The following is a 27907-nucleotide window of genomic DNA, read 5'->3' as shown; positions in this document are numbered from 1 at the left end:
CTATAGCTGTCTTCAGACACACTAGAAGAAGGCATCAGATCCATTATAGATGGTTGTGAGCCACCATGTGGTTGCTGGGAATTGAACTCAGGACCTCTGGAAGAGCAGCCAGTGCTCTTAACCACTGAGCCACTTAATCTCCAGCCCTGCACAGCTGGTTTTAAGGCTTCTTTTGGTCCAGTATTTTCTATGTTCTCCCTTTTGGCATAGCACTGTATATTCTGTGACATTGTATGTTGTAAGTATCCGACATGGTTTTTTATTTTGATTTTACAGTGAGCCTCAGAAGAGACTTTGAATTTTGGACTTTTAAGCAGTCTTGAGCCTGTGAGAGACTATGGAAAATTTTGAAGTTGGACTAAATGCATTTTGCATTATGATATGGCTACCAGCCTATGAGGCCAGGGGGCAGAATGTGGTGGTTTGAATAGGAATGCCCCCCCAACATATATAAATGCTTAGGGAGTGATACTATTTGAAAGTATTAGGAAGTGTAGCTTACTGGAGTCAATGTTGCTGGAGGTGGGCTTCCTGGTTTTTCAAAAGTCCAAGCAAGGCCCAGTAGCTTTCTGTTCCTGCTTCCTGTGGATCTAGATGTAGACCTCTCTGTTACTTCTCCAGCACTGTCTGCCTGCAGGCTGCCATGCTCCCTGCCATGATGACAATGGACTGAACGTCTGAAACTGTGAGCCAGCCACCATTAAACACTCTCTTTTATGTCATGGTCATGGTGTCTCTTCACAGCAATAGAACACAGACAAAAATAAGCCCTAATTCCAATGCCCTGCTCCTCCTCAGACTGTGGGAACGAGAGTCTGAGACAGCTCAGACCAGGTGTCCCCCGCTTGTCATTAAAGCCAGCCATTGTTGCTGAAATCCAAGCGAAGCGCCTCTTCCTCTGAGGGGCTCAACTCCTGCAAGGGGGCACGGCAGGGACCTCCATAGTAGCCAAACCAGTCCATGGTTTTCTTCAGCCCTGGTATTCCGAAGCGCCGGGTCACCTGAGAAGAAGCACGTGTTAGAAAAGACTGCAGAGCCCCCCTCACCCACCCTCACCTCTGACACATATCTACCGAGACCTTGGATCAGTTCCTTCATAAGTCTCCCATGTAAGAAACTCTAATCAGGACTGGGGAGATGGCTCAGAGATTAAGAGCACTGGCTGCTCTTCCAGAGGTCCTGAGTTCAATTCCCAGCAACCACATGGTGGCTCACAACCATCTGTAATGGGATCTGATGTCCTTCTTCTACAGTGTGCTCATATACATAAAATAGATAAATAATTCTTAAAAAAAAAACTCTAATCAGTGGTGTCTGGGGGACATTGAGAATCCAGATTGGACCCCAGAAGCTGGTCAGGTATGGAGAGACTCAGACTGAATAAAGAAATTCCCTGTGGGGGTTATGGAGAAAGTCTTCCCCAACAAGCATATGGGCATTCAGCCCTCACGCTGGGATAGATAGCCAGCCTAGAGGAAGGCAGCAAGGCTGGGGACCAGAGCGTGATCTATGTCAGGTCCCTGCAGCACAGCAGCTCTGGTTAGCAAAGAAGGGGACGGCTCTGACGCCTTGGGCACACCCCAGACCCTTAGCCCCCAGCATCCTGGCCCGCCTAACACCCACAGGTTTTCCCTGGCCCTATTTAAATGTTTTCATGGAAAATGATTTATCACTGGACAAAAGAGGTTTATTGTAAAACATATGATTTATTACGTAAACAACTTCTCTTCCCTAGAAACATGAACGGCCTGAACAACACGGTAAGTAAAGGCTTGCGTATTACAGTGGGGCACCGGCATCTACTGTCTCCGTCTAAAACTACATGGGGACTTTTATATATTAAATGAGGCTTCCAGCTTCTTTCCTTTTGTCATAGCAACTGGTCGGAAATATTGGGATGACTCTTTGATGACCCCCAAATTAGGAAAGAACCCATTACTTAATAAAGTCCCATTGGGGGGGGGAGGAGGGAAGGTTTAGAGGTACGGGTTTCATAAAGAGTAGAAGCACTGGGACATTACATTTAGTGGAGAAAGGTTGGGACAGATGCCAGATAACTGGCTTACAGCTATCCACCACTAGAGGCCAGCCATCGTCAGCAAACAGTTTTCCCACCCAGGATGCCTTAATTGCCTGGCTTTTAAAATCCCGAAGCTTCAGATGGTAAAAACCTCCCGAAGAGGACAGAACCACACAGGACCTGGAGAACACTTTGTTTCTACCATCAGTTTCCGAAGGTAGTTCATGTGCTTTCTCCTCAGCCCTGGAGAAGGGGCCAGTGGTTTGGGTAGCCAAGTCCTAAATATAGCCTAGGACAGGAGGCTGGCTGGGTGGGAAGGCAGGACATCCCCTTGGACAAGGACAGGGCAATAAAGTGACATCAGGCTGCTGTTGGAGTATGTGAGCCTATATCTTAGGCAGCAGCAGCAGCAGCAGCAGCAAGATGTTCCAGGCATTCCTGAGTGTGTGCCCAGAGCTGGCACATGAGGGCATAGCCTGAAGGTTGGGACAGGATAGGGTGAGATGACCTCAGAGAGCTTTAATGGCAACTGGGCTTCCCGTCTTTCTGGGGGGACAGCCAACTTTGCTTCCTCTGTAAAGTGAGATGGTATCTACACTCATCATAGACAGGACTCCAACATCAGAGGAGAAAATGCTGCTGGCAACATTTGGAGTGGTCCCCAAGACCCCTGGAGGCCCTCCCTCCTCCTGTCCTGGCAGGATGCAGATGTAGGGCCCTGCTCTCATGTGGTAGATGGAGTGGGAGAACCATGCCTTCTCCCCAGTGGAATGGCCAGAGTGTCCAGGGCAGCCTGGGCCTAGCTTGGTTAGAAGGCTTTATTTCTACAAGTTCTTAGAACCTGTCGACACAGTCACTTCCAGGAGAAGCTCAACATCCAGGAAGAGGGCTGCTTTTCTTCTCAACTGTCTTTCCTCTAAAACTGAGGAGAGGATCCAAGCTAGGAAGAAGACAGAAGGTTCACCCACACCTTGCTACAAAGAGTCAGCTGCTGAGTAGTGTACAGACAGCTTGAATACTTGCCTCTGATGCAAAACTTACAAAGCAAAAATAAATCAAGGTAAGGTGGGCCCAGCAGCACAGGCCTACCATACTAGCAATTCAGGCAACTGAGGCAGGAGGCTCACGTCCTGGCCTGCATGGGTTATAGAGAAAGTTCAAGGGTATCCTGGGCAATGTTTTGTTTGTTGATTTGATTTTGTTTCTAGAAACAGATTTTTTAGGGAAAAAATGTCTTAATGAGGAAAAAAAGTCAGGAAAGTAAATGATAATAAATATATCTTAATATATTCTTAAGTCTATATCAGATATTTAAACCTAAAGTAAGTAATGCCCTAAGTTTTATATATCCAATTTGCTACGTATTGTTTTCAACTATGAATGTTCAGAGTGAGAGAGGTCACAACCTGGGAAATTAAACTTTCACATTTAAGAGGATTCATTCTTTCCAATGAGTACAGATGAACACTCTGGACATCACAGAAAACAGGCAGGTGAATCTGTTCTAGGTGTAGGACACTTGTCTTCAATCCCAGCACTTGGGAGGCAGAGGCAAGTAGACCTCTGTGAGTTGCAGGCCAGCCACAGTTACACAGAGACCAAGTTGTGTGTGTGTGTGTGTGTGTGTGTGTGTGTGTGTGTGTGTGTGTGTGAGAGAGAGAGAGAGAGAGAGAGAGAGAGAAGGAGAGAAAGAGAGAGAGAGAACTCTGAAAGATAGATTGAAGAAGGAAGACCAACCAGAGACCTCAAGCCCCTGGGCACACCACAATGTTGAGTCCCCTGGTTCAGAGGTGGGACTGAAGATAAACCATAAGTTGCCAGTGGGCACAACCAATAAAAACTCCAACATAAGTTGGGGAGATGGCTTAGTAGGTAAAGCACCAGCCAGCCAGGCCTAATGACCTGAGTTTGATCCCTGGAATCCACATAAAGGTAGAGAAAAAGAATCAATGCTATGAAGGTGTCTTCTGACTTTTACATGCGCAGCAGGCACAACCCAATAAGAAAAAGATTTAAAATAAAAGTTCTGCAGTTGAGAACACTGGCTGCTGCTTCAAGAGGTCCTGAATTTAGTTTCCAGGACTCACATGACGGCTCACAACCATCTATATCTGTAGTCCAATGATCCATTAATCACCATGGATAGTTTCAACTACAGAACTCTACACAATATTTGAAGATTTAGTATCAATTCTACATCATTTCTGCTAGGAAACAGAAGAACAAAGAACATTTCCTAGTTCATTTGATGAAGTTAAACCAGACTCAGTGGAGGAAGAAGGAAGAATGAGAGGAAGGAGCGAGGGGAGGAGGGTGGGGAGGAGGGAGGGAAGGAGAGAGCGGAGGAGGGAGGGGAGGAGGGTGGGAAGGAGAGAGCGGAGGAGGGAGGGGAGGAGAGAGAAAAAGGTAAGAGAAAAGCTAGATCATATTCCTCATGAATGGGGCATAAAAATCTTAGCAAAATATCAGTAAATTAAATTTCAGCAATATATCAAAATAGACACATACTGTGACTAAATGAGGTTTGTCCCAGGAATGCACATCTGTGTTAGTATTTGAAAAGTGGCTAGCCAAGAGCCCACCTTTAATCCCAGCATTCGAGAGGCACTCTGTGAGTTTGAGGCCAGCCTGGTCTACATAGCAAGTTCCAGGATAGCCAGGACTATATAAAGACACTCTGTCTCAAAACATAAAACAAAGCAGTGATTTGGGGGCTGAAGAGATGGCTCAGCAGCCAAGAGCACGTGCTGCCCTTGCAGAGGACCCAGGCTCAGTTCCCAGCACCGGCATGAGTAGATTACAACCATGTGTAACTTCAGTTGGACTTCATGGCCACCAGGCATGCACATGGTGCACACACAGACATACAGGCAGAACACCTACACACATAGAATAAGAATATATAGTCCACCACGTTAGCAGGCTGAAGAACAGTCACAAAATCAGAGAAGTCAATATGAAAAAATTCTGACAAAATTCAGCACTTAATGATTTGTAAAAATTCAAAGAAAACTGGGAACAGACAGCAGTGATCTCAAGTTATAAAAAGCCTCTACAAGAACTCAGAGCAGGGCCGAAGAGATGGCTCAGCGGTAAAGAACCCTAACTGGCTGTTCTTCCAAAGGTCCTGAGTTCAATAGTTCAATTCCTAGCAACTACATGGTGGCTCACAACCATCTGTAATAGGATCTGATGCCCTCTTCTGGTGTGTTTGAAGACAGCTACAGTGTACTCACATACATTAAATAAATAAATCTTAAAAAAAAAAACAAACGACAAAACTCAGAGCAAGCGTTATACTTGTGAAAGCCTGAGTGCTTTCTCTTCAAGATCAGGAACCAGGAATTTTATTCAGCCTAGCACAGGAAGTCCTAGTCAGTGCAGAAAGGTAAGAAAAGCAAATAAATGAGAAAAGTCAAAACAAATACAATTAACTCTTCATACGTGTACATGATATAACGCCTATGGGTAGGCCACATGACATCTCTTTGTAGATGATATGATGCTTATGTGTAGTTATATGACGTCTATGTGTCGATGATGATGTCTATGTGTAGGTGATATGACGTCTGTGTAGACGATATGAAGTCTATGTGTAGATGATATCTACGTGTAGATAATATGACATCTATGTGTAGATGATATGAAGTCTATGTAGAGCACAAGAAACCCTTCCTAGAACTACGAATTTGTCCAGCAAAGTTACAGGAGGTAAGATATTTAAAAATCAGCTATAGGTCTGGAAAAGTAGCTCAGTGATATGGCAAATTTCCTAGCATGCTTGAGGTCCTGGGTTTCATTGTCATCACACATGCCATGCATGTTTGCACGCCACGTGTTCAGGTACACACACACAGAGAGAGAGAGAGAGTCATGTTTCTAAGCACTAGAATAGCAGCAATGAACATTCAGATAGTGAAATTAAAATACAATTTCACTTGCCCGAAAAAAAGATGAAGTAGTTGGATATGGTAACATATGCCTTTAATCCCAGAACTTGGAAAGCAGAAATAGGCAGATCTCTGTGAGTATCAAGCCAGCCAAGTCTATGTACTGAAACATCGGTATGTTTTCAAACTATGTCTAGAACTTCTTTGGAGAAAAAAAAAAAAACCTGCAAAACACTGAAAACAAAGAAGATTCCAGTGAGTAGAGAAGGCGCTGTGTTTAAGGATCAAACGAGGACACGGGGGGCATTGCCCTCCCAGACTGGTCAGCCATTCCTAGCAAGAGTGTTTTTGTAGATATAGAAACGATTGTTCTAAAATTAATATGGAAAGACGAAGGAAGCAATTACCTAAAGCAATATTGAGGAAGAAAAACAACCAGAAGGAAGCAGCCTGCAAAGGACATTGGACCCCTTCCTCTGCAGCTATAACAACCCGGGCTGTAACACAGGGGAGACATGGACACATAGATCAATGGAGAGAACAGAGAACCCAGAAACAGACTCTTAAATCTGCTCAACAAATGGTTTTGGAGGCACTGGATATCCATTAAAGAAAAAAAAAGGAGCCTTGGCCAAAGTCTCAGGCTTTACACAAAAATTAACTCAACAAACTTTTACAATGTTACTATAAAACTTTTAGGAAAAAAAAGTAGGAGAATATATTTAGCAACAAGAACTGAACAAAGTCTTCTTAGACTTGACATTGAGAGTGTGATTCAAGGAAAAAAATTGACTTCATCAAAATCTCATTTTTTTTTTAAATTTGAAACTTGATGGGTCAAAACCATGTAAAGAAAAAGGACAAGCTAAAGACTAGGGGGAAATATTTTAAACACATACCCAACAAAGGACTAGTGTGTATCTCTTCAAAATGTAACAGTTAAGAAAGACATTCACGAGCTGGAGAGAAGGCTCAGTGGTTAAGAGCACTGACTGCTCTTCCAGAGGTTCCGAGTTCAAACCCCAGCACCCACATGGTGTCTGATATGGATATCTGAGTGAAAGGACTGTGCCAAGCAAATGCAGAAAAAGACACTCCATGTCCTCAGCCACGTGTCACTGCTATCAAACGAGCTGGATGAACTAAGACAGTACAACCTGCATGCTGGTGGACACACACACATTCATGTTAGGCTGAGGCAGGAGGATCTCAAGAGCCAACGAGTTCAAATCCAACCTGGGCAATGTAGTGAGATTCCATTTCAAATAAAATAAGAGTATGCAATTTTTTTTCAGTTTGCTTCGGATTTCAAAATAGCTTTGATCCAGATCAGCCTTCCCTGCTAAGTCCTCCTTGATCCGCCCCCCAAGGAGCTAGAACACAAGGTCTGAACTGCAGAGTACCTTACTGGACAGCTTTCCTGGAAAATCAAAATATCTCCAGTTCTCCCCTGCCAGTCACTCTGACTTCTGGTATCTGTACCTTGTAAAGGTCACGCTGCACTGTCTCTAGGCTTTGAATCTCTAGGTATAATCGCAGACTTACTGATGTTGCCATCTCTCAGGACACTTGTTTCGATGCATGTTCGGAGGCAAAGACTGCCTATATATCCAAAATGAGAAGGGATGGACCATTAACTGGCCTACACGGGAATTCCAGTGAACTCCAAAGCTTGAATTCACAGAGTTCACTCTCTCTGCAATCAGGGTTTCCTGGGGGAGGCTGGAGGGGTTGCCACACTGGGACATTCTCTAAGTGAACATTTTGAGAGGGGAGGATTGAACAGGGACCCCGTGCCAGTACACCCTGGGAGCTCACCGCAGTGTTGGGCTCGATGAGGCGGTGCTGCAGTCTCTGGGCAGCTTCCCCCTGCCCTGTGAGGCAGAGTCTCTCCAGCTGGCACACCTGGGCCCCCAAGACATTGGCCAGGCCACATATGCCCCCAACAGCTCCTGCCCAAAGGAGACACAGAATAACCATCAGGGAGGAAGGACCACTTGCTATACAGAACCCCAAACCTCGGGACCCACACCTTTTCATTTGGGGAACATGGGACGTATATTTCTATAACCCTTGGGTGTGTTCTGTGTGTCCAGAATATGCACGTCCAGAGGCAAAAACTCCTGTATGTTCAAAATGAGAAGTCTGCGTGCCAGTTGCTATTCAGAGCCAGCCACAGGGCAGGGAACACAGCCTGCAGGGCAGCCCTTCCCTACCTCCCACCCACCATGTTCCCCCTACCAGGATCTTGACACCTTAGAGGTTGAGGAACTAGGAACTGGAGTTCTGAAATCTCTTTCCTCCAGTTAACTAGTAGGGAGGAGGAGAGCGCTCCGGTCATGGGGTCAGGAGCTTGGGCATTTCCCCCGATTGCTTTGTGATGTGAAAATCAGCCTTCGATTGTGATTTTAAGATGATCTAAGGGTGATCCTAAGCAGAGCTAGAAGGGAGGAAGACCAGAAGGAAGACAGATTGGAATGGTATGTTTGCTGGTTGTAAGATACCCACTATGGGGCCAGGAGAGGGTTTTGTGGGTAAGAGAGGCTTACAAGTTAAGCTTGGTGACCCAAGATCAATCCTTGGGACTTGAGCGATAGGAAAGAAACATCTTCTCAAAGCTGTCCTTTGACCCCCACACATGTGCCATGAAGCATTCGTACCTTCATACATACACATGCATGCAAAATAGCTAAGACAATTTTAAACACGGCAGTGATAGTGCATGCCTTTAATCCCAGCGTTCGGGAGGCAGAGGCAAGTGAATCTCTGAGTTCAAGGCCAGCCTGGTCTATAGAGAGAATTCCAAGACAGCCAGGGCTACACAGAGAAACTCTGCCTGTGTTGAAAAACAAAACAAAACAAAATACAATTTTTTAAAAAAATTAATGAGAACAAATTTATTTAAAAACAAAAGATACGTAGAGAGATGTGGCAAAAATGGAAGCGGGCTCCAGACAGGGCCAAAGAAATCTAACACTTAAAGAGGTCACCTAGCATGGGAATATCTGAAAAGAGACAGTCCAACACACAATTGTTGGCATTCCTTCTAGACTCTGCCCAACAGTTACCTGGCAACAGCTGTGTAGGCTGGGCTTGCCTTGAAAGGGACTGTTTGGCCTCATTTTGCTCTCTCTGACTCTGAATCTCTTCTCTCTCTGACCCCTTTCTCCCTCTTTCATCTTCCCCCTCCTCTCTCCATGTTCTCCTGGCTGGCCTCTTCTTCTCTCCCCTCTCTTCTCTCCCCTCTCTCCTCTCCCCTCTCCTCTCTCTCCTTCCCCTTCTCCCTTCTCCCCTCCTCCCAGTCTTTCTCTGCCTCTACTCCCTTCTCAACTCATCCTCATCCCATACTCCCAAAAAACAAAAAACAAAAAACAAAAACAAAACAAAACAAAACAAAAACCCAAAAGATACTCATAGACAGGCATGGTGGTGTTTGCTTTTAATCCCAGCACTCGGGAAGCAGAGGCAGGTGGATCTCTGTGAGTTCAAAAGCCGGCCTGGGCAACATAGCAAGTTCTAGTATAACCAGGGCTACCTGTCTCAAAAAAAAAAAAAAAAAGAAAGAAAGAAAGAAAGGAAGGAAGGAAGGAAGAAAGAGAAAGAAAGAAAGGAAAGGAAGGAAAGAAAGAAAGAAAAAAGAAAAGAAAAGAAAAGAAAAGAAAAGGAAAGAAAAGAAAAGAAAAAATACTAAGGTGCTGGACACTAGCAGATGGAGTTGGTCTTCTAATCCTCACAGACCACTTCTACTTTTAGGGTAAAAGGGCAGGCCCAGTGAGGGCTGGTGTCTGGGGGAATAAATGACATGGTTGCTCACACCTCCAGAGCCAGTGCCTTCCCCATCTGGATTCTCAGGAAAGAGTGACAAATGCCCTACCCCCACCCAAATGCCCCACCCCCACCCCTTCACTTTAGAGACAGCTGAGTGGTAAAGGGAGAGAAGCAAGGACCTTGACCAAAGGCAAGTCTGCCTGGCCTTGAGCTAAGGGAAACAATCCACTATTGCTCCCCCACAGTGCTAAAACTGCTACTCAGATCTCAGGTCGTGGATGCGGCTGCCCCTTTGCTCTACCCACCCGGGGTTAATCCCACTTGAAGTCAAAGGGTGACGCTGAAAACAAACAGGAGCGGCTGGTCTCAGGACTGAAGAGTCTGATCAGACAGCTGGAGATCCCATCCCAACCCCCCCAGGTCTGACAGTTTTCTCTGTCCAACGCAGAGAGGCAGAGGAAAGTGGACTGCTGGCCTGGAACAGAGGCCCGAAACCTCTGCTCTGAGAATGATTTACAGGGTGAGATTAGAGGAGTTAATTTGGTCGTCTAAGCATGGAATTGCAACTTCACCAACTGCAGGCATCCGTACAGGCCAGCACTGTCCTCATACGCCCACCCAAAAGGGTCAAGCCTAAGCACCCATCATTGAGACAACTGTTTCCTGCAGACCCAGATGCCTGGGAGCGTCTTGGTTGGTCAGGGTGGTTCCAGAACAGCAGGAGGCTTACCCACAGCATAGCTGGCCAGGAGGAAGCCAACTGACCCAGCCAACACCTGGAAATCCTGCTTGCTGGTCTTGTGAACAATCAGCCCAGTCCTGGTCACCTGTAGCAGTAAATGCGGTCTGAGAGCTGGGTCCAGAACCGCCAGCCGGGATGTCAAAATACAGCCCAGTACACAGCCCCAAGTTCCGGCAGTGCCTCGGGGAGCCCACCCAGCAAGGCCTGACATAGGTCTCAGAGGGACTGACAGAGTCCTCAGAGCTGCTCTGGGTGAGAAGCTGCCATGCTGGAAAGGGAAGGAGGTCCCAGTCTGGGAGTTGCAGTCACTCACATCTCCACCACTGTCCTTCAAGCCAATGATATTTGGGTGCTGAGACAATGTGACCACGGCATCCACAGGCAGCTCTAGACCCGTGTTGCCTGGGACACTGTACAGCACCACCGGGATTGGAGAAAGATCAGCAACCTGTAGGCACAGAGAGAAAGGAAGGGGAAGGCAATCGCTTGGGTCTGGAGGGCTTCAGGCTCACCCTTACAGGCCCAGGACTGGCTCGCTGTGCAGGACTATGTGGCAGGTCTGCCTCCTGAAGTATGGGTAGCAATGATGGGTAGCAAGTTTCTGAGTGCCGTCTGCACACAAGGCACAGCTTGAAGCTATGTATGCTGCAGACCTTGTGGAGCTCTGGAGAAGCGCACAAGCCAGATGCCATTATTCTCCCTGTCTCGATTTACTTTATTATTTTTAATCACAGGTATATGCACTCAAGTGCTGGTGCCCTCAAAGGTCAGAGGTCGATCCTCTGGAGCTGGAGTTGTATGTGGTTGCAAGCTATGCAACCTGGGTGCTGGGAATTGAAGTTAAGTGCTCTGTAGGAGCATTATGCCGTCTTAACCATAGAGCCATCTCTCCAGCGCCTATTCTCCCTGTTTTAAAGGAAAGGAATCTGATAGCAAGAGGTTAGGTAAATGGTCTACTGCCACACAGTTGGTACACGATGACATCATACCTATGTCCTAGAGTGCCTATTAACATGGCATATGCTCTCCACTCCTAGCTTCTCCTTAGGCACCGCCTCCATCCCTGTCAATCTTTTGGTCCACACCCACCCCTCCCACCTACCTTGGTGTAGTGGTGAATGAGGGCAGCGCTGTTCATGCGGCCGCGATAGTAACAAGGGGTCACCACCATGGCGGCATCAGCACCCACCTGAGCCATGCTGACAGTCATCTCTACTGTGGCTTGCGTGGCTGCAGTGAAGGAGACGGGAGAAGGCAAGCAAAGCTGGCCTCAGTACATCCCAGCAGAGGCCCAACCTCAGGGCCAAGGAGCCCGGACTCCGCCCCCATCCCCACCCCCACCCCCCGCCCAGGGAACCCCAGATCCCATGGCACTGTGTCCTCACACTCGCAGCCAGAGCCGGCTATCAGGAGCTTGTCCTTGGGTATGGCCTGGCGCACTCGGCTCACCACCTCTAGGCGCTCAAGGCTGGTCAGGAATGGAAACTCTCCAGTAGAGCCCTGGACCACGAAGCCTGCAACACAACCCCATCAGTTCATCGCTCCCATTCCGACTGTTTCAAAAACATCAGGATGCTGATACATTGCACAGTGCCCAGGGTTACTTTCCTACCACACCCTTCCCATCCCTGTCCAGCCGAAAACAGAGGGTTCTCATAGAGGCACAGCAGTTTTCTTCTTCTTCTTCTTCTTCTTCTTCTTCTTCTTCTTCTTCTTCTTCTTCTTCTTCTTCTTCTTCTTCTTCTTCTTCTTTTAATTTATATATTTTATTTATATGAGTACACTGTCACTTCCTTCAGACACACCAGAAGAGGGCATCGGATCCCATTACAGATGGTTGTGAGTCACCATGTGGTTGCTGGAATTGAACTCAGGACCTCTGGAAGAGCAGTCAGTGCTCTTAACCACTGAGCCACCTCTCCAGCCCAAAATTTCTGACCAATTTCTTTTTTCTTTTTCTTTTTTTTTTTTTCCCCAGAGCTGGGGACCGAACCCAGGGCCTTGTGCTTGCTAGGCAAGCACTCTACCACTAAGCTAAATCCCCAACTCCTGAGGCACAGCAGTTTAAGTGAAACATTTTAATTATACCAGAAAGAACAGTCCATAACTTACCCTGCACCCATGTTCCCAGGGCCCATAACAACCCTCCCACTACCTTCCACTTGGGCTTTCTGCCCCAACTCAGGTGTTTATTGTTCATTGTCATGTCTTTCTACACTTGCAATAATAAATGTTTAAAAATTATTATGTAAATACCACGAACAAGATTATACCTCAGAGAAATGGCCAACCCTGTTTTATTTTATCAACCATTTTTGTTTGAAAGATGTCTAACACGTATCCCTTACAGGTGTCCACATTTTCATTTCTTTGAAAGTCAAACAGAACTGATACCCTTAGCAGAACCCAAAAGGAATGAATGTTAGCAGAATCACTTCCTCTTGTGTTTTTCCATTTACTTTCTTTTCCTTTTTTCTCTTCTCCATGCCTATAATGGTTATCTCCCTGTGATGGTTAATCTCAATTGTCAGTTTGGTGAGATCTAGAATCACCCAGAAGACAGGTTTCACAGGTTTCTGGGCATGCCTATGAGGGCTGACCAGCCCATTGTGGGTAACGCCATTCTCTAGGTTAGGATTCTGAGTCATACATAGAGGAGAAAGTAAGCTGAGCACACAGTCATTGCTCTCTGCTTTTTTCTTTTTCTTTTTTAAAATTTATTTATAATATTATAAATATATTTATAATGTGTGTGTGTGTGTGTGTGTGTGTGTGTGTGTTAGCACACTGTTGATGTCTTCAGACACACCAGAAGAGGGTATCAGATTCCATTACAGATGGTTGTGAGCCACCATGTGGTTGCTGGGAATTGAACTCAGGACTTCTGGAAGAAGAGTCAGTGCTTTTAACCACTGAGCCATCTCTCTAGCCCTTTACTTTTTGATTGTGGGTACAATGTGAGCCCCTGCCTCAAGTTCCTGTTTTTGTGATGCTTACTCCTCCAAGATGGAGTTGAACCTTATACAAGGAGCCAAAACAAACCCCTTTTCCCTTAAATTGCTTTCCTCAGTGTGACTATCAAACACCGCCCCCAAACAGTGGCTGAGATGCCTATTTAACATATCAAAAGCAGACCTGGCTGCCAGCTTCTTCCAGCACCTCCCAGTCTCTACCTGCTACAGGTGATGGCTGGCATACCTCCCCTCTACCCCCAACTCTTCAGCCCAGGGGCTGAGAGGCCTTCCTCAGAGGCTCTTCCCTTTACCATCAAAGTCCAGCCATTTGATTGTCTGCCCCTTTTACTCTTTCCCTTTTTGGTGACTCTCAGATCTCCTCACATGACTCAGGGTCGAGTCCACTCTGTACTCTCCCAATGTCTCTGCCTCTGGCTGTGTTCTCCCTTTTATCTACAATAAACTTTCTCCTCCACCACACCTATGAGCAGTACTGTCCTGTCCTGTCCTGTCCTGTCCGTCCCTCCCTCTTTCCCTCCCTCCCTCCCTCCTTCCTTCCCTTTCTTCCTTTCTCCTTCTCCTCCTTCTCCTTCTTTCTTCAGTCAGGGTATTTTATCAGTGTTAGGAAAGGTAACTAAAACAATGCCCTTCTACAAAATCAAACTACCCCTCCCCAAACAAAACAAAACAAAAACAAAAACAAAAACAAAAAAACCAAACCCACCGTATTAGTAGTCCTGGCACATGTCATGTGCAAAACAGAATCAAGAGTTCAAGGGCAGCCTGGGGGATATGGGACACTCTGTCTCAAGCAATAAAAAAATTGTAAGTAGGGGTTGGGGATTTAGCTCAGTGGTAGAGCGCTTGCCTAGGAAGCGCAGTGCCCTGGGTTTGGTCCCCAGCTCCGAAAAAAATAACCAAAAAAAAAAAAAAAAAAAAAAAAAAAGGTAAGTAGTGTACAATCAATTACAGTACACCTGGATTTTAAGTAGAAGAAATGGATAGTAAATCTGGGAGCTTATCAGCATACAAAATCCATGTCACACAGCCCTGGGTGATAAGCCATAAAGTTAGTGGGAACTATCAGCAGTCACCCGAGAGTAAGGAGCAAAACCGCTGCCCAAAACTGCTGCCGGGAGAGACACACAGTTTCCTGGCACTGAGGCTGAGAGAGTGTGTTCCTGTGAGTCAGCCTGTAGGGAACACAGCGTGATGGGCATGCAGCTCCTTACCACACACCTTTTCCATGTTTACCGAGGCCTTGGGTTCCTGAGAGCTGCCAGGAGCTTTGTTCCCCTTTGTAATACTACAAAGAACCATGTTGAAACTAAAAGGATTTGGATTCAGCTAGATCGAGTCCTGAGGTTTGTTCCTCAGGCCTGGGAAGGTAGAACCTCTTGTTTTGCTGCTTCCTGCTCATGCCCCACTCCTTTGAAGAAGCTGCGCATCCTGGTGAGGGCTTCCATTTAGCCAACATGGGACCAATCCTCAACTATTTCAAGACCGAGATCTTGTCAGTTCTGTTTAGTTGCCATAGCTATCTATCTGCTACCTCAAGAGGCTTTTACTATGGTCTCAAAGCCAGCCATAGTCACTCCAAAGTCGCTCTTCCTCTGTAGACAATCCCAGAACCCCCTGGGCTCCACAGGCAGAACAACGGTAGTGTGTGACACCCTGGCAGGCAGCAGCCAGCTCCGTATTCCAATATCCTGAAGCACAGCCTTCTGCTCTCAGCCCCCTGCCTCTGGAATCAGGCACTAGACCTACACCCCAGGCCTTACAGAGTTGTTTTAAAGGCTCAGCTAGGAAAATATCCCAGCAAGTACTTTGATGTCTAAGATCTAAAAAAAAAAAAAAAAAAAAAAAAAAAAAAAGCCCCTCCTTCACCCTGGCCACATCTCCAGTGGCAGGCCAGACACATTGCATCAGTCTGAAGAAGCTCAGAACAAAGGACCTTATGAGGAGAGCAGGAAGAGCATCGGCAAAGCAACAAGTAAGATGATTGGAGCACAGGCTCTAAGTTGGGAAAACCAGGACCAGCCCTCGGGGTGGCCCTCTCACCAACTGAGGGCTTGAGAAAAACGGCTTTGCCACCAGGCATGGAGGCACACACCTCCAACCCTAGCTCTCGGGAGGCCAAGACAGAAGGAGTATGAATACAAGGCCAGTCTGGGGTACTAAGAGAGAGCCTATCTCAAAATTATAATTTCCAAGGAAAGGGGGAAGAGGGAGCAGGTTGGAGACGTGGTGATTCAGTGGTTATGAAAACTTGCTGCTCTTCTTGAGGACTGGAGTTCAGTTCCCAGGCCTCAAGTGGGGCCATATTTAACTGCCTGTGACTCCACATCTAGGAATCCAGTGCTTTCTTCTAGTCCCCAAAGATAGACAACAGACAGGCAGGCATGCATGTTCATACATACATACACACACATGTACACACACACACACACACACATACACACACGGGACAGACACATATACACGGACATGTAAAAATTAAAATATTTTATTTAAAAAAAGAGAAAATGGCTTAACCAAACCTTAGCTCCCTTAACTGAAAGACTAAGATATTGGTATTTCTCTCAAACAGGGAAGTTGAAATGAGAGAGTCTTTGTAAAGTATTTATACCAGACCTCCAGATTAGGGGGTACAGGACTTTGGGAGTTAAAAGAAACTTCACCTTAAAGCAGGAGTGTGGCTGGGTCAGAAGGGAGTGCCTCTCACCTCCTGTGTCTCCCCTGAGCAAGAGGAGTCCCTCCCTCTCATTGGAGCTGGCTGCTCAAGTGCGTGAGGCTGCTGAGTGGAGCTGGGGCTTCACAGGAGACCTGGTGATTTACTGTGGCCAACAGGAGACACGGTGTCTCACAGAAGAGGCAATCTTGGTTACTGTTATGGCCCCTTGGTGCTTCAACATCACTTCCTCCTCTAAAGTACCACCTAGGGACCCCTCTCTGGGTCTCTGGACTCTGAATCTTTGTCCTCTGAGCTTCCCTTCTCGGTTCTTTATCATGTTTCCGGTTGTATGCTCAGAGGCGCTCGGAGCCCTTCAACCACGGAAGGACGGAAGGGATCAGACAAGCTTTCTCACCGTAGCCTCTTCTACAGGACGAGAACAGAGAGCAGACAGACACCAAAGTCCTCCTTCACTCTAAGTTCCAGTTTTCTGGCTTTTTCTATAGCCTTCACCGATCTCTTAATGTCCCTGTTTATCAAGACTTGGGGTGTGTCTTAGAGACCACTTTCTTGATTTGATTACCCTAGTTAGATTCCTAAAAACCACAGAAGCAAATCTATCATGGTTCTCTCCCGTCTACAACACACTGCCATTCTCCTGCCTCAGCACAGTTGGTCATGGTATGACTTTCTGCTTTGACCCCAGCAGAAATACCTCAAAAATTCAAGAGCTGCCAGGTGTCTCAAATCCCTGTCCCCCTGTGTCCTGCAATCCACAGTATCTTGCTGCCATACTGTGTGCTCTTCTTGCTTGGCCTGGAATCAATCAGGGACAATGGCCCTATTCATGATGTCCAACACAGACTCTCTGAGGTGGGTGTTGATAATTTGCTCTATACTCATCCTATATCTGAGTTGGAGGCTAGCCTGATCTACAGAGTAAGTTCTAGGACAGCCAGGACTACAAAGGAAAACCTTGTCTCCCAAAACAAACGAGCAAACAAACAAAATGGCCATCAGAAACCTGTAGGCCTGAAGTAGAATTTTTTTAAAAGATTTATTTTATGTGAGCACAGTCACTGACTTCAGACACACCAGCAGAGGGCATCAGATTCCATTACAGATGGTCGTGAGCCACCATGTGGTTGCTGGGAATTGAACTCAGGACCTCTGGAAGAGCAGTCAGTGCTCTTAACTGCTGAGCCATCTCTCCAGCCTCCCAGAATTTTTTTTTTTAACATGATCTAATTTATAACCACTCTCCGGGGGAAAAAATGCCTGACAAAATGCTTAAGCAATTTCCCAATGAACTTTAACGGAATTAGGCCTAGAACTGAGAAGTTAGTCACCTCCCAGCTGACTCGGGCTGTTAAGCTGCTTTTTGTGTCTAGCCTTAACTTAAGTCATCTGATTGTCCTTTTTTCCTTAATAAAAATATCCTCTCCAAGAGTCTATATTTGAGTGGCCTGCCTCTGGGCCATTTTGCTTACAACAGGACTGCAATAAAACTTTGACATGTATGTACTCGTGGGTTGACGGCAAGTGTTTCAGCTTTGAATTTTGAAGACAAAAATGGAATGCGCAGAATGCCAATAACATCCTCCTTATAGCACAACAAACAGAACCAAGAATCAACATGGGTGCTAAATGAACACTTAATTTAGTCAACTTGAAAATTTTCAAATTTGTTTTTGACACAGTGTCTCTGGTTGCTTGGGCTGGCCTCAAAAACTATGGAGCTGAGGGTGACCATGACCTCCGGACACTCCTGTCACTCCACCTTTGACGCACAGAGATTGCATTTGTGCACCACTGTGCCTGGCTGAACCTTTAAAAAAAAAACACACACACACACACATGCCAAAACTGTGAGCTAATTTGAAAATGTATATGTCTTTGTATGTGATTTAAGATGTCCCAAATATATTTTCCTTTGGTTTTTTTTTTGGTCAGAGGAACAAACCCATGCATGGCCTTGAACCCGGCAGCCAGGGGCTTTTTCTGTCATGGAACTGTATCTCCAGTCCTGTGCTTGTATTTTTAGCCTATTTCAGATGCCAGATTGCAACACTCTCTTGCTTTTTATGCACGTTTTCAGCCTCCAATACTTCCTCTGTGATTGACTCATGTTTTTTTTTTTTCTTTTTCCAAATAAAGTGTATTTGTGTCTGTGGGTGGCTGTGTATGTACAGATCCATGTGTGTACACACGTTGGGGGGGGGTGTTTATGTGTGCCCATGTGGCATGCAGAGGGTGATCTCAATTGTTTCTGTCCATCCTGTTTTCTGAGACAAGAGTCTTTCCCTAGCCTGGAGCACACTAAGTTATGGCAGCTGGCCAGAAAGCCCCAGAGACCCACCTGCCTCTGCCTCCTCGTTTTAAACTTTTATGAAATATTTTAAAATATGCAATCATATGGCATTCCTTTCATGGAACCCCTCTCACTTGGAGGAATTCTCAGGAGTTCCCCTAAGTTTGTTTATCCTGCTGAAAATACTGTAAATAAAAATCCATGTACATTTGGGGCAGGGGTTCGGTGGTTGAGATGGTTCAGTGGTTAAACAGCTACCTCTACCTTGATAAAAGCTGTCGACCCGAGTTAAATCCCTGGGACCCACACAAAGGTGGAAAGAAAGAAACGACCCCCTAAAGCTGCCTTCTGATCTCTATACATATGCATCATAAGACAACAGAAAATTTAAAAATTTAAAATTTAATTCATAGAAATTCACACTAGGAATGTCCAGAAAATAATACTTCTCATCTGACCTCACTTAAGGTGTTTATGAGCCAGGCTGTCCTCAATGATTTGCCCCAGAGGTCTAAGGCCCACCAACTGCTAACCTTTCTGGTAGCCCTTCTTTTTTTTTTTTTTTTTTTTTTTTTTAAACAGATTCAAATCTATGTCAAAGATTTACTTGGAGTTCAGCAGTGACTTGGGGACCTGTCCAAAGAATCGCAGAAGTGGCTGCTTGACTTGGGAGTAGAGGGTCATTTCTTATTCTTTCAGGCCCAGGAGACAGGCAGACACAGGGAGAATACCAGGCTTGTGGGAGAGCAGAGGAGGCAGCGGGTGTGTGTGTCAGGGATAGGCTGAGAGGGAGAGTGGAAGAGGACAGGGAGACAAGCACTGAACAGAGGTCAGGGGCCTGTGTGGGACTAGGAGGCAAGCCAGATCTAAAATCTTACCATGACATCCAAGAGGAGTTAGCCTGGTTTGCACATTGAGTTCCAAGACAGTCTGAACTACACAGTTTCAAAAACAAAACCATGAGCTGAAGCCATAAGTAGTCTGAATATTGGTAGCCACAGTCACAAGTCAAGCAATGGTGACACGACCCGGATATGTCTCACAGCTCTACAGCTGTGGGCACATGGATCCCCATGGACCCTGGAGACTTAAGATGGTACCAAGAGGATAGGGCCTAAAGTCCCACCTGGATGACTGATGCTGAAAGCCCGTCCCTGATCCCTCTTTCCAAGCCTCTGGCTGAGTCCTACTCCTTAGCAACATAGGCAGATGGATTTAAGACCTCTGGCCTAGCAGCCCAGACCAGGGGAAGACCATTCTGGTCTTAAGTCTGATGCAATAAAAAGGACCCCCAGCCAAGGCTCACTTCCAGAACTGCTTCGGACATACCCTCTCCTCCAACCCTACCCAGAATGCAGCTGGCTACAGAGCCCCCGGACACAACGTGAGGGTATGCAGGGCTTTATTAGCTCCATTCAGGCATGTGGAGTCAGTGTAGGACTTGTGGTTGCTCCTGTAATCTGCCTCATGTCTTCTCTCATGGGTCTCCGGGGCCCTTGGGCTGTTGGAGCTGCATCCTTTCCTCCCTCCCTCCTGACCTCTGCTGGGGCCAGAGGAAGCAGGGGTTTGGTTGGCAGTCTCTCACCCTGACCGCGTAGGTTTCCCCATAGAAGAGAAAACAGGCCTGTTCATGAGAGCCAGCCCTGCTGGGGGGAAGGGACTCATGGTTAAGTGGCTTTAAGAGTCATAAATTTGGTTTCTGCGGTTGACCAGGCTATGGCTCTGATGGTTTGGGTGTCCTGGCTGACCCTGGTGACTCTGATGACTTGACTGACTTGGATGACCCTGCTGGCTTGAGAGGCCCAGATGACCCTGTTGGTTTGAATGGCTCGAATGACCCTGCTGGCTTGGGTGGCCCGGATGATTCTGGTGACTTGAGTAACTTGGATAACCCTGGTGGCTCAAGTGACTTGGATGATGACCCTGGTAGTGAACAGAACGACTCTGGTTGTTCTGGTGGCATGGATAGGTATTGTGGTTTTGGTGGCTTTGGTTACCATGGTGACTCTGGTTATAGACAGTGTGTGCTTGGTTGGCGCCAGCTACGACGGTTTCACGGTGAGTTAGGAAATTCCCTTTCAGCTTTAACTCCACTTCCTCCAAAGCCTTCAGATCTTCTGGGCTAATGTTCCTGGACTCCGCATGGCCTGTACGGTGATACTCTGGGGAACGCTGAAGCACGGAATTAGCCACATGATGCCCCTTGGCGTCGATCTCCTTTGTACAAGCTGCCACAGCAGCCCAGGTGTCATTCTCCATGGACGGGGACTTTCCTGACTCCCTTTGCATCTCTTTGGACACTGAGGTCCCAGATATCTTCTGTTTGCTGGCAAAGGAATCTCGGTGCAGAGCCACGCCCCCTTCTCCGTGTTTGGTGGTAACGGTGTCCACGTGGAGGGTGGTATTGGCCTCCCCATGCTTGCCTTCGGGTGAGTACCCACAGCTGCTGACACGGCGGTAGGCGGGCAACTTCTCTTCAGAAAGGCGGCTGAAGTGGGATTTGATCCAGCTGTCATTTGGTCTGTGGGATTCCGCAGGCTTGTCTTCTGTAGTCTCTGTGGTGGCCTTCCTTTTCTTCCTCTGAGCCCACAGCATGAGGCCTCCACTTCCTAGCAAAAGAGCAGTTCCCAGCACCACCTTGCATGATGGTTGCTGGAGGAAATGCAAGATGTCCTCCAGGGCCCTAGGCCTCACACAGAGCTAAGAGCACACTGGGAGTGGTGGAGCCCAGCCCAGATGGTAAGGTTCATGCTTGAAGGGGCCGGAGCCCTGCAGGTGTCTGGCGGGCAGGCCCCTGTTTCACCCTCCCTAGGATGCTCTCTGACACCTCAGCAATGAGCCCCATTGTGAGGAAGGCAGCCGGGGGTGGGGTGAGGCAAGCCTGCCCCATCACTCAGACCTAGTTTGGCAAGCCTTGTCTAGGGATCCGGTCTTGTCTCCTGCCCTCCGTAGAAAGACAGACAGTATTATTTAACTCTTCTGCCTCCCGTGTCCAATGCATTCTGCCGTTCTTTCCTCCTTACTTTCCAGTCTTTGGTTTCCCTTGTTCCTGATCTAGTGGGCCCCACAAGATAGAGGATACGAAGTCAGTTTGGCCATGGCAAACTGGGACCACTTAGACTGGCATCCATCCTGGTCAATAACTCTTATACTCCATACCTGGGACCCATCTCTGTGGTCAGCGCAATATCCCTAGCTCTATTACAGGGAAGGGTCCAGAAGGGGAAGGGTCCAGGAAGGAGCTTGTATGGAACAAGATGAGGTCACAATTGAGACTAAAAATAGGCTGAGAAGGCAGAGCAGGTAGGCTACATCTCGTCTATGCGATAGCCTGCAGATACAGAATTTGACCTTGGTAAATAAGCATGACAAAGTTTTGAGCAGGTGACCTGGCTAGCCAGGCTTGCCACGAATGGCTGCACAATCTTGAGTAACCCCCATGTATGTGGGGCTAGAAGCAGGGCTGTGCCCCTGTTTCCCTCTAGGCAAGTAGCACACTTAGAAAATGCCAAAGGTTCCTCGGAGAAGTTGTGTTGTTTGTGGCTGGAAAAATAGATCAGCAGTTAAGAGTACTTACAGAAGTCTTCTTAAGTTCAATTCCAAGTTGGGCTGGAGAGATGGCTCAGTGGCTAAGAGCACCAACGGCTCTTCCAGAGGTCCTGAGTTCACTTCCCAGCAACCACATGGTGGCTCACAACCATCTGTAATGGGATCCAATGCCCTCTTCTGGTGTGTCTGAAGACAGCTAGTGTACTCATATACATACAACAAACAATTCTTTTTTTTTTTTTTTCAAGAGAAAAGCTCAATTCCCAGCAACCACATGGCAACTCACAGTTGTCTAATACAGGATCTGATGTCATCTTCTGACATGTAGGCGTACATGCAGAGAGCTCATATACAGAAGTACTTTTTTTGGTGTTTTTCTAGATAGGGTTCTCTATGTAGCCTTGGTTGTCCTGGAACTCACTCTGTAGATCAGGCTAGCCTCAAACTCATAGAGATCCATCTAATTCTGCCTCCCAAGTGCTGAATTAAAGGAATATGCCACCACAAAAAAAAAAAAAGTGCTATCTGAGAGGCTGGAAAGATAGGTCCAGAGCACTTGCTAACCTAAAGGACCCGAGTTCAGTTCCCAGCACTCAAGTCAGGCAGCCTAGTCCTCTGTAACTCCAGTTCCAATGGATCTGACACCTCTTATTTGGTGTCACATGCCCACGCCATATGCAGACACACACATCTAGACAAAATTAAAAAGAAAAATATATTTTAAAAGTCGTGGCCAGATGTGGTGGCATATACTTTTAATCCCAGCGCTCAGAAGGCAAGGGTAGGCAGATCTCTGTGGGTTCAAGGCCAGCTGAGTCTACAAAGTGAGTGCCAGGACAGTAGGGACTATGTAGAGAGTTCCTGTCTCAATCTCTTATCTGCCTCAAGAAAAACTGTTATTTGAAACATTTTCTTTAACCAAATAATACTTTATGTATATACAAAAATGTTTTCTCTTTCAGAAGAAACCATGGTCCACTCTGTGTGGGGAAGGAATAAGACACAGCTAAAAGCTTTAGGGACCTCCCCTCTCCAGCCTTGCTGAAATAGCCCTGTGGTTGTCCCTAACTCACTGGAAATAACAACTCAAAGTCCACCTGTGAGACTATTGACAAGTGTAAGTCCAGGGCCAGTGGCCCTTCTGGACAACCCTGCCCTCTGCTCCTCGTTTGTAACTTGTTAAAAGTGTTATTTTCATTTAAAAAAAACTTAAATTAAAATATAATTACATCACTTCCCCCTTCCATTCCCTCCCTTCAATCTTCCCTATGTCTCCCCCACCCCTTCTCAGATTGATGGCCTCTTTTTCTTTATTGTTACATAGATGTGCACAGCTACACAGCTATACACAGATATACTACATATAACCATGTGCATTTCACAAATACAGCCTGCACAGTCCATGTGTGCATAATTTCCAGGCTGACCACTTTGCACTGGAAAACTAACTAGGAGTTCATCCTGGGAGAGGCTAGTTCTCGCTCTCTAGGTAGGTCAGTTGTTATCTACCATTCTCTGTCTAGAGGATGGAAGCCATGAACGAGATTCCCTCCTTCCTAGTTTAGCCATGCTGTCATTGCTCGAGTCTTTTTTAGGCATACCTATTTGGTTATAACTTTTATTTTACTTAAAATTTTAAAGGATTTATTTACTTATATGTATTTAATATGTGAGTACATTGTCGCTGTCCTCAGACACACCAGAAGAGGTCATCAGATCCCATCACAGATGGTTGTGAGCCACCATGTGGTTGCTGGGAATTGAACTCAGGACCATTGGAAGAGCAGTCAGTGCCCTTAACCACTGAGCCATCTCTCCAGCCCCTTACTTAAAATTTTTTAAAGCTTAAGATTATAGAAACCTTTACTCAAAGGTCCATTTTTATAATTGGTCACAACATCAAGCCTATATCCTGCACAAGATAGGAAAACGAAAGAGCGGACCCATGCACCATGGAGCTAACACCATTTCCTGATTTTTTGGTCTCAAAGAGCTGCCTCTGTATTAGACAAACAAACTTTTGCAGAGTTTATAATTCTCTTAACTACTGAAGACATTTCTTATTTACAAATTAAGTCCCACTTTCACTTTCCAAAACAGCTGCTGGGGGTTGGCTTGTTGTAGCTGACACTAAAAGCAGCCACTGCATAGCTTTCAAATTCTTTCTTATGATTTGTTTTTTTTGCAGTTCATTGGAACTGTTGTGATCCAGAACTGACATGTATTTTTTTTTACACTGCAAACAGAGGCTAAAGGTTTTGTAGGCTCCTTTTATTAATTATCGTGGTTTTGTTTTACACATTTGATAAAGTATTAGATAATCTGTCCAAAAAATTTAAAAAAAGTCTTTTACATTTATTTATTTGGGGAAGGGTAAAGACACATGTATCATGGCCTGTGTGGAGGTCAGAGGTTGATTTACAGAAGTTGGTTCTCCCCGTCCACCTTACATAGACTCTGGAGATTGGACTTAAGTCGTCGCTTGGCAGCAAGAGCAGTTACCCAATATACCATCTTGACCTTGACTTTAATTTTAAAAGAATACTCTTCATTTAAACAATCAGCATAAATTATCGATACTTTAAAAATGAAGATAAAAATAATCTAGCCAGGCGGTGGTGGAACAAACCTTGAATCCCAGCACTCAGGAGGCAGAGGCAGGGACCTCTGAGTTCAAGGCCAGCCTGGTCTACAGAGGGCATTTCAGGACAACCAGGACTACACAAAGAAACCCTGTCTCAAAAAATCAAATCAAAAGAAACAAACAACTACACAGACCAAGACTATGCCTTCAAGAATATTCTCTATGTTCACTGAAGCATGAAGGTCAAGTTTCCACCTCTTCTTTGGAGGGCTTGCTGCCCACACTGATACAAAGTAGCCGTAGCATTCTGCAGCAGGCTCGACCTGTTCCTGAGCATTAGACTGCAAGGTCTGCTCTAGGAAGCAAGAGAAACATCAGTGTTTGGCTAAGTGCTAGAACCCTGATAGGACACCCCTGACTCTTTGTCCTCTGTGTCAGCAGCATGACTAACCATCTTGAGGGAATTATATTAAGACACGTGGCTAAGAGCCTGAGCGCTTATAGCTTCTGTTCTCAAGTGAGGAAACTGGATTACAGAAGGACCGTGATTTCTCAATTGCTATGACAGCCAGACGAGGAGTCTTCCAACTCCCAACATTGGGCTCTTCTCATAGCTCCAATCTCTTGCTAAGTAGTAAATGGAGGAATTAGACATCAGGAACCCATGAGCTAAATCCCTCCCTCTACCAACAAACAAACCTGCCTAGGGCACCCAATGCTGGTTGCAGGAGTTAGAGAGACAAAGGGGGAAGTCCAAAGACAATTGTGGAGGTCTCTGTGAAATCCTAGATACAGGATTTCAGAAATACCATGGATACGAAGCCAGTCTTCTGGCCCCTAAGCTCTAGTGTCCTTGGTCCTCATGCTGAAGCAGAGTGTTCTATTTGAAGCTAAGGATTACCATGTTTTGCTTCAAGAAAATCAGGCCTTATCTCCCTCCAGGCGGGTATGAGCAAGCTGTAGTAGACACGCTGTCCCCGCTCAGAATGTGCACCCATAGGCCACTTGTCCCCTGACAAACACTCATATCATCTGGGTACTGAGTGATGACGGGGGCTCAGCTGGGCCTGTGGTCACTGTCACCAAGCACAAAGCAGCTTTGCTACAAGGTTGAATGAAATGATACATAATAAAAAGGAAGGACATGTCTGCTCCTGGGTGTGGTGGAGGAGAAAGTTTGTTGTAGGTAAAAGGGAGAGCACAGCCAGAGGCAGGGGCATCTGGGAGAGTCCAGAGTGAACATGGCCCTGAGCCACTGAGGAGAGTAGGGAGGAAAAGGGAGATGGGGGAGAGAAGGGAACTAGGTCCAGGGGCCAAGAGGTAAAAGAAAGGGTGGGTAACCAAAATGGCTGGACTATATAGGGAAGCGCCTCTGTGGACAGGGCAGCCCAGCCTTGGGGCTGGAGAGTTGGGGAGGAGGTGGGCTACGCCAGCTATACCCTGTAACAGGAAGGGACTGAGGGATCCTGGGACCCTGGAAACCAGGTCTGCTTTGATATGCTAAATAGATACTTCAGCCAGTTCTCCTAGGGCCTGAGACTTCACAAACGCCATGTGTACTTTTAATACTCAACACCCCAGGAGTCTAGACCTTCCAATGTATAGCACTCTAGAATTTACACCATGCTTTCCCTCACATTCTTCCAGATTCTTCTTCTGGCTACCCCACGGTAGGAGCGTTATGGCTCCCATGGGTCATTTGGAGAAACAGAGTTAGAGTTTCCCATAGGATAAGACCACTGGCAGAGCTGCGGAGTCCACTATCCTAGTTGCTAGTCTGTACCTTCTCAGTCAGAGCAAGGCCATTTTCAAAACTGGTGCCCACAAAATGACGTTTGTAGGGATGGTCTCAGAGAGATCCGGCCACTTAGAAGGAGGTGTTAGAATCAGTGGGCAGAACAGAGTTTCTAACCAGCAGTTCAAATCTCAGCTCAGTTGTGTGTTAAGTGACCACATCTCTGGGAGCCCACGTTCAACCTGAGATGGTGTCATTGACCAGGAATTGCCCTGGGTGGGTGGGGAGTAGGATGGAGTTGTGGGGTAAGGGGGCAGACGGACGGACGGATGACACAGACTGCCCTTTTCTACCTTCTTTTACTAGACCTGTGACTGTGAGGCATTCTGAACCTCACAAATAGGATTTGCTCTGTGGCCGAGAGGGGACCCATGTGAAAACAAGAGGTGGACCAGAGGATCCAACACATTGAGAAGTAGTTCTGCCAGACAGGCTCCAGCGGGAAGGAGACTAAGGGCTGTCCTGCTGCATGACCCTGTCTGGTTAGTTAGTGCCTTTCCATCAGCAGTGGGCCAGCTCCATGTTTTCACCATAATGACCCTGGGGGCAAAGACCTTAGCCCTTCCCAGCTGGGGAAACAAAGGCAGTTAAGGCTCAGTTCACGGTGCCAGAGCTGGGTCCCGCCCCCCCCCCCCCATCCCCTACCCCTTCCTGGATCGGGCTCCCCAACTGCCCTCTTACCTCGAAAGGGGAAGGCGGCCAGTTTGTTCAGGTTCTCTTCCAGTTTCCCATAGTCTACTTCTGCGGTGGCGGTGAATGGGGTGGTCACGGGTGGGTAGATGCCGGCAATGTCTATCTTCTTCCCCTTCACGTTCCTAGACAAGCCCCTGCTCAGCCCCTGCCTCATGGAGGCCCAGATTTGGGGGCCCAGCATTTCTGCAGGAGGTCTGAGGCCCAGTCGTCTGTGGCCACAGGAGAACTGAATTTGGACTTTTTTCTCCCCCCACTGTTAATGATCTACATACCCAGTTAAAATTTTGTGTTCCCACCACAAGGTGCAGCTTTGCACTGCGTGTCCCAGGGTCAGGGGCGGGCCTAGAGTCTCCCGGCCTAGAATCTCCAGATAGGCTTTCTTCCCTGCTGTGAAGCCGCTGAAGAGACGCCACAATTATGGCCTGAAAGAGATCTGGCTCCTGGGGTTTCAACACTAAAAACTTTCTCTCGACAGGGACCTCTTCGCACAGCCCCAGATCCCCGAGCCACCCGCCCCCACCCTCACCGGGACCCCAACACGCGCTGCAGAACCCGACGGAGTTGATTGGCTGAGCTGTCCTGGACCCGCCCAACTGTAGCCACCCACTCGCTGTTCCAGAAGCAATTGTGAAAAACCACTCCTCCTGTCTACTAGGCCGCTACCAAGGGCCGCCGCGCGTTAGCCCTCTGCTGGCCACACCAGTACACACAGCTCCATGAAAGTCTTGGAGATAGGGAGCCAAGGATAAGTGTGCCACAGAGTGAAATATATCATAATCCCGGCCCTAGGGATTAGGAGAGAAAAGCAGGATGATACCGACAAAGCGAGGACAGACCAGAGTAGGGAGGCCTACTAACTCAGGACCCAAGGGACTCCACATTCCCCTCGTTCCCAAGTTCACTCTAATACCCAATCTTTGCTCTTAC

The 27907-nt window shown here is 46.9% G+C and overlaps 2 protein-coding genes across 2 annotated transcripts; both read right to left on the bottom strand.

Moving 5' to 3' along the window:
• Nucleotides 1–266: 266 nt before the first annotated feature.
• Nucleotides 267–27381, bottom strand: Hoga1 (4-hydroxy-2-oxoglutarate aldolase 1). Its single transcript, NM_001106355.1, has 7 exons — nt 26969–27381; nt 11806–11934; nt 11523–11650; nt 10734–10868; nt 10409–10505; nt 7729–7862; nt 267–1001 (listed from the first exon to the last, which is right to left on the bottom strand). Exons 1-7 carry the CDS (start codon nt 27159–27161, stop codon nt 852–854), a joined length of 966 nt encoding a protein of 321 aa, NP_001099825.1. The 5' UTR covers nt 27162–27381; the 3' UTR covers nt 267–851.
• Nucleotides 19745–21104, bottom strand: MGC93861 (hypothetical protein LOC682010). Its single transcript, NM_001044281.1, has one exon. The coding sequence runs from the start codon at nt 20952–20954 to the stop codon at nt 20037–20039; it is 918 nt and encodes a 305-aa protein (NP_001037746.1). The 5' UTR covers nt 20955–21104; the 3' UTR covers nt 19745–20036.
• Nucleotides 27382–27907: the final 526 nt, after the last annotated feature.

This window comes from Rattus norvegicus, chromosome 1 (assembly GCF_036323735.1).
Source record: "Rattus norvegicus strain BN/NHsdMcwi chromosome 1, GRCr8, whole genome shotgun sequence".
Classification (NCBI taxonomy): domain Eukaryota; kingdom Metazoa; phylum Chordata; class Mammalia; order Rodentia; family Muridae; genus Rattus; species Rattus norvegicus.
This window is presented reverse-complemented; position numbering and strand designations above follow the sequence as displayed.